At 40.9% G+C, this 15094-nt stretch overlaps 1 protein-coding gene across 4 annotated transcripts; it reads left to right on the forward strand.

Moving 5' to 3' along the window:
- Positions 1 to 30: 30 nt before the first annotated feature.
- Positions 31 to 14827, forward strand: POGLUT2 (protein O-glucosyltransferase 2). 4 transcript variants are annotated; one of them, XM_010353080.2, is made up of 10 exons: positions 31 to 625; positions 2119 to 2324; positions 5313 to 5518; positions 5722 to 5799; positions 7712 to 7884; positions 8004 to 8241; positions 9903 to 10112; positions 11201 to 11290; positions 12773 to 12880; positions 14597 to 14827. In XM_010353080.2, exons 1-10 carry the CDS (start codon positions 444 to 446, stop codon positions 14612 to 14614), a joined length of 1509 nt encoding a protein of 502 aa, XP_010351382.2. In that variant the 5' UTR covers positions 31 to 443; the 3' UTR covers positions 14615 to 14827. The 4 variants fall into 4 exon arrangements, with proteins under 4 accessions (XP_010351382.2, XP_030777852.1, XP_010351383.2 ...); XM_030921992.1 differs by having other exon boundaries at positions 2119 to 2288; XM_010353081.2 differs by lacking the exon at positions 11201 to 11290.
- Positions 14828 to 15094: the final 267 nt, after the last annotated feature.

A 15094-nucleotide genomic window follows, 5' to 3' on the forward strand; every position in this document is an offset into this window, starting at 1 on the left:
TCCCAGGGAGCCCGGGGCGCCGGGACGCGTGTCCACCCCGCCATCCACTTGGAGAAGGCCTTACTGAGCCTGGCTCGACGCACGGGCCAATCCCCTCGCCCTATACCTTGGCTGGAACCTGAGACGGATTCGCTCCCAAAAGATGCTCCAGTGGCAGGAGCAACTCAAGTTCATCATTGTCCTGAGAGAGAGGAACAGCGCGGTTCTCGGCCGGCAGAGCAGAACGCCGGGGGACCCTCACCTGGGCGCGCCCGGGCACGGGCTTTGATTGTCCTGGGGCCGCGGAGACCCGCGCGCCTGCCCTGCACGCCGGGCGGCACCCTTTGCGGTCGCGTTGGCTGCTGCAATCGGCCGGCGTGCCCCTGCCGAAGCCTCAACTGCTTCTGTCCACCTCTTACACTTCTTCATTTATCCGTGGATCATTTCGAAAGTCCGTCTTGTAAATGTTTAGCATTTTGCTACTTTATTGCTTCTTTCCGGCGACGATTCCAGCACTCGCCGAGACCGGCGGAGAAAGGCAGCTGAGCCCGGAGAAGAGCGAAATATGGGGACCCGGGCTAAAAGCAGACGTCGTCCTTCCCGCCCGCTATTTCTATATTCAGGCAGTGGATACATCAGGGAATAAGTAAGTCGAGAAACGGCTCCTTACCTATTCTGGATGGCGATTAAATCTGTTTCTCCCTTTAAGATTTTTCTTTCCAAGAACTCGTTTCTCCACAACAGTTTAAATTCCAGGATATTTGGGTACCAGTTTTTCTCTGTAGCTGTAGAAATTGTTCCGAATTATAATATATGCAATATAATGTATTGTATATAACATATAAAATAATCTCCTAGCAATTTTGATTCGGATTCCCACATTATCAGGGCAAGACAAAGTCCCTCCACTTTGCTGGAAATACTGTTTCTAACTACTTTTCGCATAAGCTGTTATAAGGGATTTAAACCTAGCTGTTAGAGACTTGATGGGCTTCATCTTTCTCTGGTGCAGCTCTCAATTTTCAAGGAGACATCTGCAGGTAAGCATGTTTTGAAACTGAAAAAGAAAAATGAAGTACTATTTGAAACTTTAGAGTTCAGAAGGAAAGTATCGAAGTATTAATCTCCTATATGATTGTAACAAATATTTTGTTCCAATGAATTTAATACTTTAACATCATACTTAAAACTTATTTTTATGATTCATATACTTCTGAAATGATTGTCTTTATTATTGGTAGATGCTGACCATGTGTATTTCGTACAGAAAAAAATACTGGAATAAAAGGTTGTCAAGTGAAAGACAGGTTTTAAATTTTGTTATTTGGCAAAAGATGATACACTACCTACTACTTTGCTTTTTGCCCATGGCTGAGCGTGATTTTTTTTTTAAGACAGGGTTTCACTTCCTAGCCCAGTCTGGAGTGCAGTGGTGCAATCACAGCTCACTGTATCCTCAACCTCCCAGGCTGAAGCTACCCTCCCACCTTAGCCTCCCTAGTAGCTGGGACTACAGGCACGTGCCACCTCACCTGGCTATTTATTTTTTTATTATTATTATCATTATTATTATTATTTGTAGAGACAGGATCTCACCTTGTTGCCCAGGCTAATCTCGAACTCCTGGCCTCAAGCAATCTTCCTGCCTTGGACTCCCAAAGTGCTGGGATAGTAGGCATGGGCCACAGTGCCAGGCCTGAGCGTGATTTATAATACTGCTATTGTAAAGATTCATTGGCAGAGATTTTTCAAAATAAGATCATTATGTTTGGGACACCGTTTGATCACAAATATCCAGATATGATGGCATGAAATAAACAAGTTGGTAAGAATATTTTTCTATATGGAATGCATGAGTATGTTCTATGCTTATATAGATTAGTAGTCTTAACGTATTCCATTGTGATTGTTTAATGAAACTGTTTCATGTTATCTTGGCCATTGTCGTCCTCATTTTTTTTAAATCTTTGATCCATCATATTCATTCTGGTACTAAAAGCATAAGAGAAAAAGAAGCAATTATATGTTAGAGGAAGAATGTGGAGGAGAATAATCAGCTTTCCAGACAAAGAACATAATCTTTGTGTGTTTGTTCATTAAAATAATCTGTTTATTTTCCCCATCGCCTTTTCATCACAGATTCACATCTTCTCCAGGCGAAAAGGTCTTCCAGGTTAAAGTCTCAGCACCAGAGGAGCAATTCACTAGAGTGGGAGTCCAAGTGTTAGACCGAAAAGATGGGTCCTTCATAGTAAGATACAGAATGTATGCAAGCTACAAAAATCTGCAGGTGGAAGTTAAATTCCAAGGTCAGCATGTGGCCAAATCCCCATATATTTTAAAAGGTAATTTGGAATATAATTTTATACCAGCAGTATTTGAATAAAATAATATATGTTATTCCATCAACAAAAACAACTTGGCATGATATATATATATACATTTTTTTTTTTTACTGAAAGAAAAAACATAAAGGCTTTCTACTTGAAAGCTAAGTTATGAGTCCTGGTAAAAGACAAGATTTGAACGGAAATTCTGATTTGCTTAAGAGCAAGGAACATATTAGAGAATTTACTCCGTGAAGACATACATTAGCAAGAATAATCAAGCTGTGTGCATGATCATATATGATACTTTCTTAATTGGAAATATATGACTTAAGTAATTGGTAAGTGTTACTGAAATTTGGTAGATCACTTCAGAAAGGGAGATAGCTTGAAAGAGAAGGAGGGCACTGATGGTTGTTTTTTGTATTGTTCCAATGCCATTTTCCCAGAGATATTCTCTGATGTTTCTTTTTTCTTTTTTTTCTTTTTGGAGACGGAGTCTTCCTCTGTCGCCAGGCTGTAGTGCAATGGCGCAATCTTGGCTCACTGCAAGCTCCGCCTTCTTTGTTCAAGTGATTATCCTGCCTCAGCCTCTCAAGTAGCTGGGACTACAGGCACGCACCACCATGCCCAGCTAATTTTTGTATTTTTAGTAGAGACAGGATTTCACCATGTTGGCCAGGATGGTCTCGATCTCTTGACCTTATGATCTGCCTGCCTCGGCTTCCCAAAGTGCTGGGATTACAGGCATGAGCCACTGTGCCCGGCCATTCTGATGTTTCTTATATAGGATGAGAGTATAGTTTTGTTACCTAGAGCCATCTCCTTCCCTCTTACAGGCGACAGTACCACAAAACAGTAGGGAAGCAGTGTATATACAAGGGCAGAAATCTTGCCCCCCTTAACAACGGCAAGAAAAGTAAACTTTTTTTTTTATTTTTGTGAACTCTGCAGAGAAGTAAGAAAACGTAGATACTTTTTAAGAGTGTCTAGGCTCCTTTTCTACATTCCGCCAGTACCGCCTGGTACAGTATCACCCACTAAACCTTAAAAAGATATTCCGCTGTCAGCCACTGCCTGGGTCTGAGAATTATAAAAAGGAATAACAGTAAAACCTCAATGCAGATTGTAATTAACTTGTTATAAAATTAGTGAAGTGGACTGTTTTGAGAATTACTTTTGCTTCTTTTTGTTGCTGTTGTTGAGGCAGGGACTCACTCTGTTGCCCAGGCTGGAGTGCAGTGGTGCAGTCACTGCTTACTGCAGCCTCAGCCTCCTAGATTCAAGCAATCCTCCCACCTCAGCCACATGAGTAGCTGGGACTAGAGGCACTCACCACCATGCCCCACTAATTTTTGTATTTTTTGTAGAAACAGGGTTTTGCCATGTTGCTCAGGCCAGTCCCAAACCCTGGAGCTCAAGTGATCTGCCCACCTCGGTCTCCCAAAGTGCTAGAATTACAGGCGTGAGTCACTATACCCAGCTACTTTTGCTTCTTTTTTTTTTTTTTTTTTTTTTTTTTTTTTTTTTGAGACAGTGTCTCGCTCTGTCGCCAGCCTGGAGTGCAGTGGCGCAATCTTGGCTCACTGCAAGCTCTGCCTCCTGGGTTCAAGCGATTCTCCTGCCTCAGCCTCCCAAATAGCTGGGACCACAGGCACACGCCACACCACCTGGCTGATTTTTTTGTTTTTATTAGAGACGGGGTTTCACCATGTTGACCAGTATGGTCTCGATATCCTGACCTCATGATCTGCCCGCCTCGGCCTCCCAACATGCTGGGATTACAGGCGTGAGCCAGGGCACCCAGCCTACTTTTGCTTCTTAATAATTCTTAAAAAACAACAACAACAAAAAAAAAAAAACGGAATAGCAGTTCCTTGTTTATTTTCATTGTTATTGATGATTTACTTATTGAGAAAAGTACCGTAGACACTTTAAGAACCTGTTTGTGTAACAGACTATCAAAATATTAAATCATATCACTTTTGTCTTTCATTAAAATAGGTATGCCTCTCTGATACCCTTTTACCAGTATTTGGTTATTCTTCAGTCTACAAAACATAAGGAATAATGAGCTGTAATATATACCATAGACATAAACCAAGTATCTGTTGGCTTTCTTTTATTTTTTGAAACAGAGTCTCGCTCTGTCACCCAGGCTTTGTGCAGTGGCACCCAGATTGTGCAGTGGCACAATCTCCGCTCACTGCAACCTTCATCTCCCAGGTTCAAGCTATTGTCATGCCTCAACCTCCCCAGCAGCTGAGATTTCAGGCACACACCACCATACCCAGCTAAACTTTTTTGTATTTTTAGTAGAGATGGGGTTTCAACATGTTGGCCAGGCTGGTCTCAAACTCCTGACCTCAAGTCATCCACACACCTCGGCCTCCCAAACTGCTGGTATTACAGACATGAGCCACTGCACCCAGCCTTTATTTGCTTTCTTTTGAACTCAGTGCAAAGTAGACATTATTATGAAAATATCACAAAACTTCACTGTGAAGAGCTGTCAGAGGAGAAGACTGACTGACTTGCAATGCCCCAATATAGTAAAAATGTATTACTTTTTTTTTTCTTTGAAACAGGGTCTCACTGTCTTGCCCAGGGTGGAGTGGTACAAACATGGCTCACTGCAGCTTCAACCTCCTGGGTTCAAGTGATCCTCCCACCTCAGCCTCCCAAGTAGCTGAAACCACAGGTGCATGCCACCACACCCAGCTAGGTTTTTATTTTTTGTACAGACAGGGTCTCCCTGTGTTGCCCAGGCTGGTCCTGAACTCCTGGGCTCAGGCTGTCCTCCTGCCTCAGCCTGCCAAAGTGCTGGGATTACAGACATGAGCCCACCTTGCTGGCCTGTAATTCTCTTAAAATGTGTTTTCAATGAAAATGCTCTTCCTGTGTAACTAGGCAAAACTCATGAAGCCATATTATAGATATTTATTATAAGTTTCAAATGCTGAGTGAAATTATCACTGTTGTGCTTTGTTATTCTGATGTAAATAGGGCCGGTTTACCATGAGAATTGTGACTGTCCTTTGCAAGATAGTGCAGCCTGGCTACAGGAGATGAACTGCCCGGAAACCATTGCTCAGATTCAGAGAGATTTGGCACATTTCCCTACTGTGGATCCAGAAAAGATTGCAGTAGAAATCCCAAAAAGATTTGGACAGAGGCAGAGCCTGTGTCACTACACCTTGAAGGATAACAAGGTACAACACGCGATTCAGGTTTGCTTGTTTGTTTTAGTGATTTTTTTTTTCATTTTTTTTTTTTTGCTTATTTTGAACATTTGACTGCAATTAGCTAAATCATGTTATAAACATCATTCGAATGAGCATTGTGACAAGCTTTTCCTCAGTGAAATCTGCCAGTGTTTTTAGACTAACATAATAAATGGTAAATTCTCTTTTAGGTTTATATCAAGACTCACGGTGAACATGTAGGTTTTAGAATTTTCATGGATGCCATACTACTTTCTTTGACTAGGAAGGTAAGTATATATTTTCTCTTAGCTGTAATAAATCATTTAAGCCCAGATTTTACAGGATAATTTTTCAAAATACCAATTCTAACACTATCAGCGTATTCTCTTCTAGAGCCTCATGATAATACTGTTGTGAAGCTTTCTGCTATTTCAGGTATCTGCGTTTGTTTCCTAGGACTGCCATAACAAAGTGCTACAAACTGAAAGGCTTAAAATAAATGTATTGTCTCGCAGTTATGGAGGCCAGATGTCCAAAATCAAAGTGTCAGCCAGGTGCCATGGCTCACTCCTGTAATCCTAGCACTTTAGGAGGCCGAAGCGGGTAAATCACTTGAGCCCAGGAGCTCGAGACCAGGCTGGGCAACATGGTGAAACCCTGTCTCTACAAAAAAATACAAAAATTAGCCTGTAGTAGTTTCAGCTAATGGGGAGCTGAGGCAGGAGGATTGCTTGAACCTAGGAGGTCGAGGCTGCATGAGCTCAGATCGCACCACTGCACTCCCAAGGCCTGGGTGACTGAGATCCTGTCTCAAAAAAAAAAAAAAAAAAAAAAACTGAAGTGTCAGGAGGGCTAGTTCCCTCTGAGATGATCCTTTCCTTTCCTGCCCCTTCCTGGCTCCTGGCAGTGACCCTCCATCTTTGGTGTTCCCTGGATTACAGCTACATCCTCCCATCTCTGCCTCTGTCATCATGTGGGCCTCTCCCCTCATGTCTCTGAGTCTCTTCTTCTTATAAGGACACAGCATAGTGGATTAATGGCCCAGCCTACTCCAGTATGACCTCATCCTAACTAATATCTGCAACAACCCTATTTCCAAATAAGGTCAGTCTGAGACACTGGGGTTTAAGACTTCAGCATATCTTTTGCAGGGACACAATATTTTATAGAGGAAAGAAAAATGCCTTATCATAAAATTATTTTGGTACTAAACTAACTTTGAGTCCAAAGATGACTTGCCTTATACTGAATCCCATTCCTTGGGATAATGGACTTTTGTCGGGTTCTAGTGGAATGGTTTGAAAGTAATGTTAAAATAGTGGATGTGAAAGACTCTACCGACATTTTTACCAAATGTATATTTATTTATAATCCATTATAATATTTATTTATTGAATAATTTGCATGTATTTCTTGATTAAACTACTCATGGAAAATCATAATACCTTTCTTTTCGAGATTTCAAAGCACTTACAGTCTGTTAATTCTGAATGTAGGTAGTTATATAGCATCAATATTAAGCCTCCTTTAAACTAAGACATCGGAGTACTGTCATACTTCTCTTGCTCCTCTGTGTCAATCTATGGGAAAATGAGAATGTTCTTCAGGACTTCAGTTTCTCAAGATGCTTCTCAGACTGATCAGTGCTGCTCTGGCCTTAAAAATATATATCTGTTGTTTTGTAAATACTCTGAACATTTTCTGTGACTAGATAAAACAGATCCTCTTTACATATTCATGTCATTTGCCAGTAAAGGAAGAAAGCATAGCTTGAAACTTACTATGTTGCTGTTGGTGTTAGGCTTCCTGAGTTCAAATCCTGGTCCCACCACCTACCTGGTATGTTTTTTAAAATGGAACCATTGGCTCACTAGCAAGAAATTAGGGTTAGAGTCCCAAGTGCTAATTTTTAAATTATTTTCCAATAATTCTCCTTCTCTTTGATCATCTTAGAGGCTGTTTGCAGTATTAGAACAGAGATTACTTTTGCCATTTCATCCCTTTCGTAGGGAGCGTAGAAGGCTTATACATGTGACCATATTCTGAAAAATTGCCCACTATTCAAACCAAGGTAATTATCATTACCTAAAACATATAACATTGGCCTTTCATGAATGCAATTTCAAATTTAAATTGATAAATACAATGTATTATCCAATGCAGGAAATGTGAATCAGCTTCTTGTTTTGTTTTTTCTAGGTGAAGATGCCAGATATGGAGTTCTTTGTTAATTTGGGAGACTGGCCTTTGGAAAAAAAGAAATCCAATGCAAACATCCATCCGATCTTTTCCTGGTGTGGCTCCACAGATTCCAAGGATATCGTGATGCCTACCTACGACTTGACTGATTCTGTTCTGGAAACCATGGGCCGGTGAGAGAGAAGTCAGGGTTGGCTCAGAGTCTTGGTTTTCTTTCTTTGGTGAGTTCTTTTCCAACAACCTTTGTGATAGGATGATTTGGGAGGAAAATCTGTTGCACTTTGTCTTCTAGGGTAAGTCTGGATATGATGTCCGTGCAAGCTAACACGGGTCCTCCCTGGGAAAGCAAAAATTCCACTGCCGTCTGGAGAGGGCGAGACAGCCGCAAAGAGAGACTCGAGTTGGTTAAACTCAGTAGAAAACACCCGGAACTCATAGACGCTGCTTTCACCAACTTTTTCTTCTTTAAACACGATGAAAGCCTGTATGGTCCCATTGTGAAACACATTTCATTTTTTGATTTCTTCAAGGTATGACTTAATCAGTGGCTAATCTTTTTTGTTTTTCTAACGTATTTGTACATAGTGCTTTGGGAAGGGAAATTGAGGCCTGCACATGACAAGAGGTGGGAGAAGGTCACACAAAATTGAGTGAATATCGAGGCATGGGGGTGCTGGGGACTGTTTTGGCAACCAGGATCTGCCCTCACTGCCCAGTCTTGACATTAAATGTGCATCAAGGGAGTTTGGAGCCTGGATAGAGCTATAATTTTTTTGCAGCTAACCCTTGAGAGAAGCACATGTCACCTCCAAATATGTTTTTAATAATACTTACATGTAAGTCATTTTACAAATACTTTCCCCAGAGCCATGTTATCACCACAGAATAAGGAAGATAGAAACTATTTGTTTCTTATCAGGCCTTGTGGTAGGGAATGACTTGAAACCTGTCCAAATGTTCTGCCTGGGAATTAGGGTTTGCTTTCTGTGTCTAGAATGTGGATTCCCCGTGTTTCCTGGGGAGTAGTCCTTTTTCTAACAGCTCCGTTTTTAAGGCAGTGGGCAGCACCCTGCTCTTTAGACCATGTAGCTGTTTCTGAAGTCCCCCATGGTAGAGAGAGAGGTGGGGAAAAGGTCGTCATCTGTCCTCTGTATGTGGGAAGACAAGTGATTAAGGAGTTCTCTCTGCCCTGTAGATGACCAGGTTTTCTTTTGACGGGTTGTGTTGAGGCAGGTTGACCTAAAGAATGTTGTAAGTTGAATTGTCCGTATTTTTCTATATGCATATCCCAAAGATTTTTGAAAGAAATGATTATAACCAAAGTGAAAAGACACTAGCCATCCTTCCTCAGTGGAGGGATGCTGCATCCTGCCTTGGCTTTATTCCTGCCTGTTGAATTTTCTGCAACTAAAGATGATAGATTACTACAGTTCTATGAATATTTTTATTCATAGGTGTTCTTGCTCCACAGCTTGCTAATTTAAGACATATGTCTGGGTGTTTAAAAAACATAGTTAGCCAGGCATGATGGCTCACGCCTATAATCCCAGCACTTTGGGAGGCTGAGGCCAGCAGATCACCTGAGGTCCAGGGTTCGAGACCAGCGTGGCCAACATGGTGAAACCCCATCTCTACTAAAAATACAAAAATTAGCCAGGCATGGTGGTGCGTGCCTATAATCCCAGTGACTTGGGATGCTGAGGCACAAGAATCACTTGAATCCAGGAGGTGGAAGTTGCAATGAGCTGAGATCGCGCCACTACACTCCAGCCTGAGTGACAGAGCGAGACTCTGTCTCAAAATAAATACATAAATAATATGGTTAACATGGCTCAGAATGTGCCATCATGAGGGGCACGTTTGCAATCCAATAAAGTAGTAGGAGAATTACAAAAAGTCACAAATGAATCCATCCTTCCTTATGTTGCAGCCTTAGGACAACAGTATGATTTTATTGGCTGCTTCAACACCAGATTTGTATCCTCCTTTGTAAAATTTAGGAGCACATCAAGCATTTAGCTCTAGATCAACCTGTTGTATAATGACGCTTACTAAATGGCAAAGGCAGAGCATGGAAGCTGGCCAAATTGTGTCTGAGGATTGCAAAGGTTTATGTGTGGGTTGGGAAGGAAAATAGAGTGGAGAAAAGGAAATTTAATGGAGGTTCTTAGACTTTACCATTGTTTTGCAGCATAAGTATCAAATAAATATCGATGGCACTGTGGCAGCTTACCGCCTGCCATATTTGCTAGTTGGTGACAGTGTTGTCCTGAAGCAGGACTCCATCTACTATGAACATTTTTATAATGAGCTGCAGCCCTGGAAACACTACATTCCGGTTAAGAGCAACCTGAGCGATCTGCTAGAAAAACTTAAATGGGCAAAAGATCACGATGAAGAGGTAAGGTTAGTCTCCTTGAAGGCTTATTTCCACTTGTTTCCCAATATCATGGGTCCCTTTGACATGTATTGTAGCTGGAGAGCATCCAGGATGTTCACATAATAGACTTTGTCCTGTAAATGGGAAGCTGCCTGCTCATGGATGGCACGGCAGTTCCTCTGGGCTGAACACAGCGAGCACTGCATCTTACATTAACTCTCCACTCTGCATGTGAAACAAAAAACTAGGCTGGGTGCGTTGGCTCATGCCTGTAATCCCAGCACTTTGGAAGGCTGAGGCAGGTGGATCACCTGAGGTCAGGAGTTTGAGACCAGCCTGGCTAACACGGTAAAACCCCGTCTCTACTAAAAATACAAAAATAAGCCGGGCGTGGTGATGGGTGTCTGTAGTCCCAGCTACTGGGGAGGCTGAGGCAGGAGAATTACTTGAACCTGGGTGGGAGGCGGAGGTTGCAGTGAGCTGAGACCACACCATTGCAGTCCAGCCTGGGCAACAAGAGTGAAACTCTGTCTCAAAAAACAACAACAACAACAACAACAAAAAGTTGAACTGTGGCCTTGATTATACTTTCTCTTTCAGTAGGATTGCTCTGAGCCACAAGCATTACCTCCACTAGCAATGCGAAAATTATAAGATGGCCAGTCTGGCAGGTGTCACTAACTGGCTACAGGTTAAAATGAGGGATTGATTCAGAAGTAGATGCAGCCATAAATAGATAAATAAAGAGGGATGGAATGCAATAAGCTTTAAGCTAATTGTTTGCTGAAATTTGTGAAGGCAGTGTGCTAAGCTTCATCTTGCGTTTACAAAGTCATCATTAGTTTGCTTGGTGTACACCTTGTCTCTCCAAGAGAGGCCTAATTCTAGAAGGTCCAATATGACTTCTGAAACTTTCAAGTCTTAGAAACCTCCTTCCGATTTAAACAAACATAATCTGTTAAATGTTCTGTTTACGACATGAGACTATCCCCAAAGATACTATTTCCCGCAATTGCCTCAATGTATATGTACTCTGAAGAGCAGTTTGCAGATGCCTGCATGGGAAAAATGGATTCTATTACAGGACTTTATCATTGTTCTTCCTGTAGGCCAAAAAGATAGCAAAAGCAGGACAAGAATTTGCAAGAAATAATCTCATGGGCGATGACATATTCTGTTATTATTTCAAACTTTTCCAGGTCAGTATTTTCCAAGAAAATTATCACATAACTTATAAGTAGACATGTTAAAAACAAATAATATTTTACTTAACAATTTCTAAACATATGTTACTATAGGGAGATACATATATATATATGTATCAGAAGTATATATATATACTTCTGTGGATGAAAATCAGAGACAAATATTAAGTAATCATAAAAATAGTTGAAAACCAAAGATTAGCTAATGGAAAATGTTATAATATTAAGTGAAAAGTATTAATATTAGAACTATGTGATGTTTGACTAAGAAATTGGCCTCTGATCCTACACAGTTACGGTGCATAGATTTGTATGTTCTCTTTGTGTTACGTTGCTGCTGCCTCACCGTATCTTTGTCTAAACAGTGCCAAGTGTGTTTGGGCCTCTTGTCCTGTCTCCATATGAGCCATGATGTCCCTTGAAAATTATTTCCATGGACCCAAGCATTTAGAGATTGTAATCAAGCATATCTGACCATTTAAAGGACTCTTTTCAAAATGTGTTAGTAGGCTGGGTGCAGTGGCTCACACCTGTAATTCCAGCACTTTGAGAGGCTGAGGCGGACGGATCACCTGAGGTCAGGAGTTTGATACCAGCCTGACCAACATGGAGAAGCTCCGTCTCTACTAAAAATAGAAAAATTAGCTGGGCATGGTGGTACACACCTGTAATCCCAGCTACTTGGGAGGCTGAGACAGGAAAATCACTTGAACCAGGAGGTGGAAGTTGCAGTGAGCCAAGATCACACCACTGCACTCCAGTCTGTGTGACAAGAGTGAGATTCTGTCTCAAAAAAAAGGTAGTAAACAAGTTCTTGGCTAATAATAGTACTAGATCTAGAGTAAGATTTTTATCTCACAGTTGCAGATACTGAGCCCCATATCTGAGGCTCTGCTGCAGATCAAAGTTGATGTATTTCTGGCCTGTACTGGCTCCTCCCCATTTTGTAACCTTCCCTTGATGGAGGGAAGTGGAGGATAAACCGTGTAAAATGAATAAACTCGGGGGATTTACCATGTGAATTTCTAAGCATCCATGGGGCAGTGTTCATTCATTTAGCATAGGTACTTAGCACAGTGCCTTACTCAGAATAAGCACATGATAAATGAAGATGATGATGGAGGCTTGTGCAAGCCATGATAAGGAAAGCAGAATGGTCTCTGTCTTCACATTCTCAGTCTAGGGAAGATTGTGTGCAAAATTATTTTTACCGTAAGGCAGAAGATGGTTGAAAAAAAAAAGTCATGGAAATGTAGGATAGAATAAAGAGATATCTGTTAGGAATAGGCAGCCAGTGTTCATCCTCTCAGATGCTCTACTGTTGGTGTTCAGAACTCGTATATTTGACAGACTATGCAGATCACAGTTTGACACACATACATTAAATGAATCATAGTCTTTATATATTCTAGCCTGTCTCATTGGGTGGATATAAAGTCTTGTATAAGGAATGCTTTTATGTTGTTGCTTAAACAGGAATATGCCAGTTTACAAGTGAGTGAGCCCCAAATCCGAGAGGGCATGAAAAGGGTACAACCACAGACTGAGGATGACCTCTTCCCTTGTACTTGCCACAGGAAAAAGGTAACCAGAACTGAACTTATGACCAGTGTCAGAATAAAAACGAACATTGATCCAAACTTGCATTTATTCTTATAGTCATTCAATCAGGCAGCAAATATTTGAGTTCCTCTCGAGGTCTCCAAGCAATTCAGTCTGCCAGAGAGATAGGTATAGAAGACAGCAGTGCTCAAGAAAGGATGCTACAATGCAGATAATTGAGAAGACATGATAGCTCCCTGGCAAAGTGGAGGGAAGCCTTTTATAATGTGAGGATCCAGCTCACACCCTATTTGAATGGATGCTTACAGTCTGAAAAATATTTTCATGTGTATCATCTGATGCACTTATCTCCTCATAAGTTTGGCAAAGTTCATCATCCCAGTTTAGAGAAGGAAAAATATGTAACCACGATTATTGATATTTTCCAATTCTTCATTTGAAAGTCATCTCTGTTGATACCACTACTTAAGGATCTCATTGATAAAAATGAAAGTCAGGCTAACATCCGGACTTTTAAGGTAAAAAGGACCTTAGAAGTCATCCAGTAAATGCCTTCATTTTATGGTTAACAAAACTGAGCCCAAAAAGGAATTGTGCTCAAAATCACAGTCTTGCTGGATTATAGCAAAGCAAAAACCAATCTCTCATCATCAGATTGTGATTGTGTGTGTTTGTATATAAAGACATAGTGTGGCAGGAGACTGTTGCTTTGATTATGATTTCTGTTTGAAGGAATGTAAATTGCATAAAATAGAGTGTATATGTGTGTTTGTGTGTATGTGTGTGTGTAACATATGCTGACTTGACATTTTAAGCAACATAATTAGGTTTCTGAATGGACAAGTTCAAAATTGTGGTATTATAACCAAAGACAAGAAGGCAGATTTGGCAATTATTATGTCTACCTCTCAAGGAGGTGTAAAAGGAATTAAGGTGAGGCCGGCCCCAGTGATGTGACAGAACCAGTGTATATGAGCTCACCCATTGATAAATATTCAGGAATTTTGCATACTGGTTAAATTTTTGGTAGTTTGGAATCAGCCTGATAGGAGTATTTACACCATGACAATCAGCACATGCTACAAATCAGAATTTTGGTTGTTTTATTTTTGTCTTTGTTTTTTGTAGAACTCATTTACCAGTAACCAACTGGCCCTCAAAGGTAGTTCATCATCATTGTTAACTCTATCAGTGCTCCGGGTCCATAAAAATCAGTTAAAACCAATGACAAAACAAGAATTGCCAAATCGAAAGCTTCCCCCTCACCAATCTGTGATTAGGTATCAGAACACTTCTCACTTTGGCTCTAAGTGAGACTAGGCAGCTTCCTTGCTCCACTTCTGCTCAATTGTTTATCTTCATCTACGTGATTGAGAGGAGCTACCCAGCCAGTATCTTCCACTGATTAGTAGAAGTTAGGGGCCAGAATGGTAGCTTTGTTTATTTTTCACTCATTGTCTATCCTAACCTTTCACCACCACTGTTCATAACACAAGGCCTTTACAGTAGTACAGCCCGTGGATGTTTGGGTTCCTTATCAGTAGGCTATGGAACATAATGTGATTTTACCCTTAGCTGACTCTGGGCCTCTGGAAATAGTCCCAAGCCCTAAAAGCCTCTAGCGGCAGCTTGGCTCCCTCTCATCTTTACAGGAAAATAATTAACAAATGAATGTAAGTCTTCTTCACTTGTGTAAGACTTCTTGATAGCTCTAAATATTTTGCTTCTTAATTGCAGACCAAAGATGAACTCTGATATGCAAAATAGCTTCTATTAAAATAATGGTGCTCTGAAGACTCTTCTTAACTAAAAAGAAGAATTTTTTAAAGTATTAATTCCATGGACAATGTAGTATCTGTGTGATTGTCTGCAGTATGAAGACACGTTTCTACTTATGCAGTATTCTCATGACTGTACTTTAAAGTACATTTTTAGAATTTTATAATAAAACCACCTTTATTTTAAAGGCCTATGTTGTGCTAATTATTAGCTGTGTTTGGAACAGGGAGCAGTAAAAACAGAGGGAACCTGGGTCCTTGATGCACAGCAGCCCAGACCACCTGCCCAGACTGGTTTTAAATGACAAAGCGATGAACCCCTGTCTCCTTTTAAGCCCATATTATTGTGGGTATTCAACCAAACTTAATTCTAGCTAATAGTTCATACAAGGCCAATCATCATATGGCCTCTACCTGCATCTTTAGTCAAATCTCTCAGCACTTTCTAATGTCAATC

Source organism: Rhinopithecus roxellana, chromosome 18 (genome assembly GCF_007565055.1).
Source record: "Rhinopithecus roxellana isolate Shanxi Qingling chromosome 18, ASM756505v1, whole genome shotgun sequence".
In the NCBI taxonomy this organism is placed as follows: Eukaryota; Metazoa; Chordata; class Mammalia; order Primates; family Cercopithecidae; genus Rhinopithecus; species Rhinopithecus roxellana.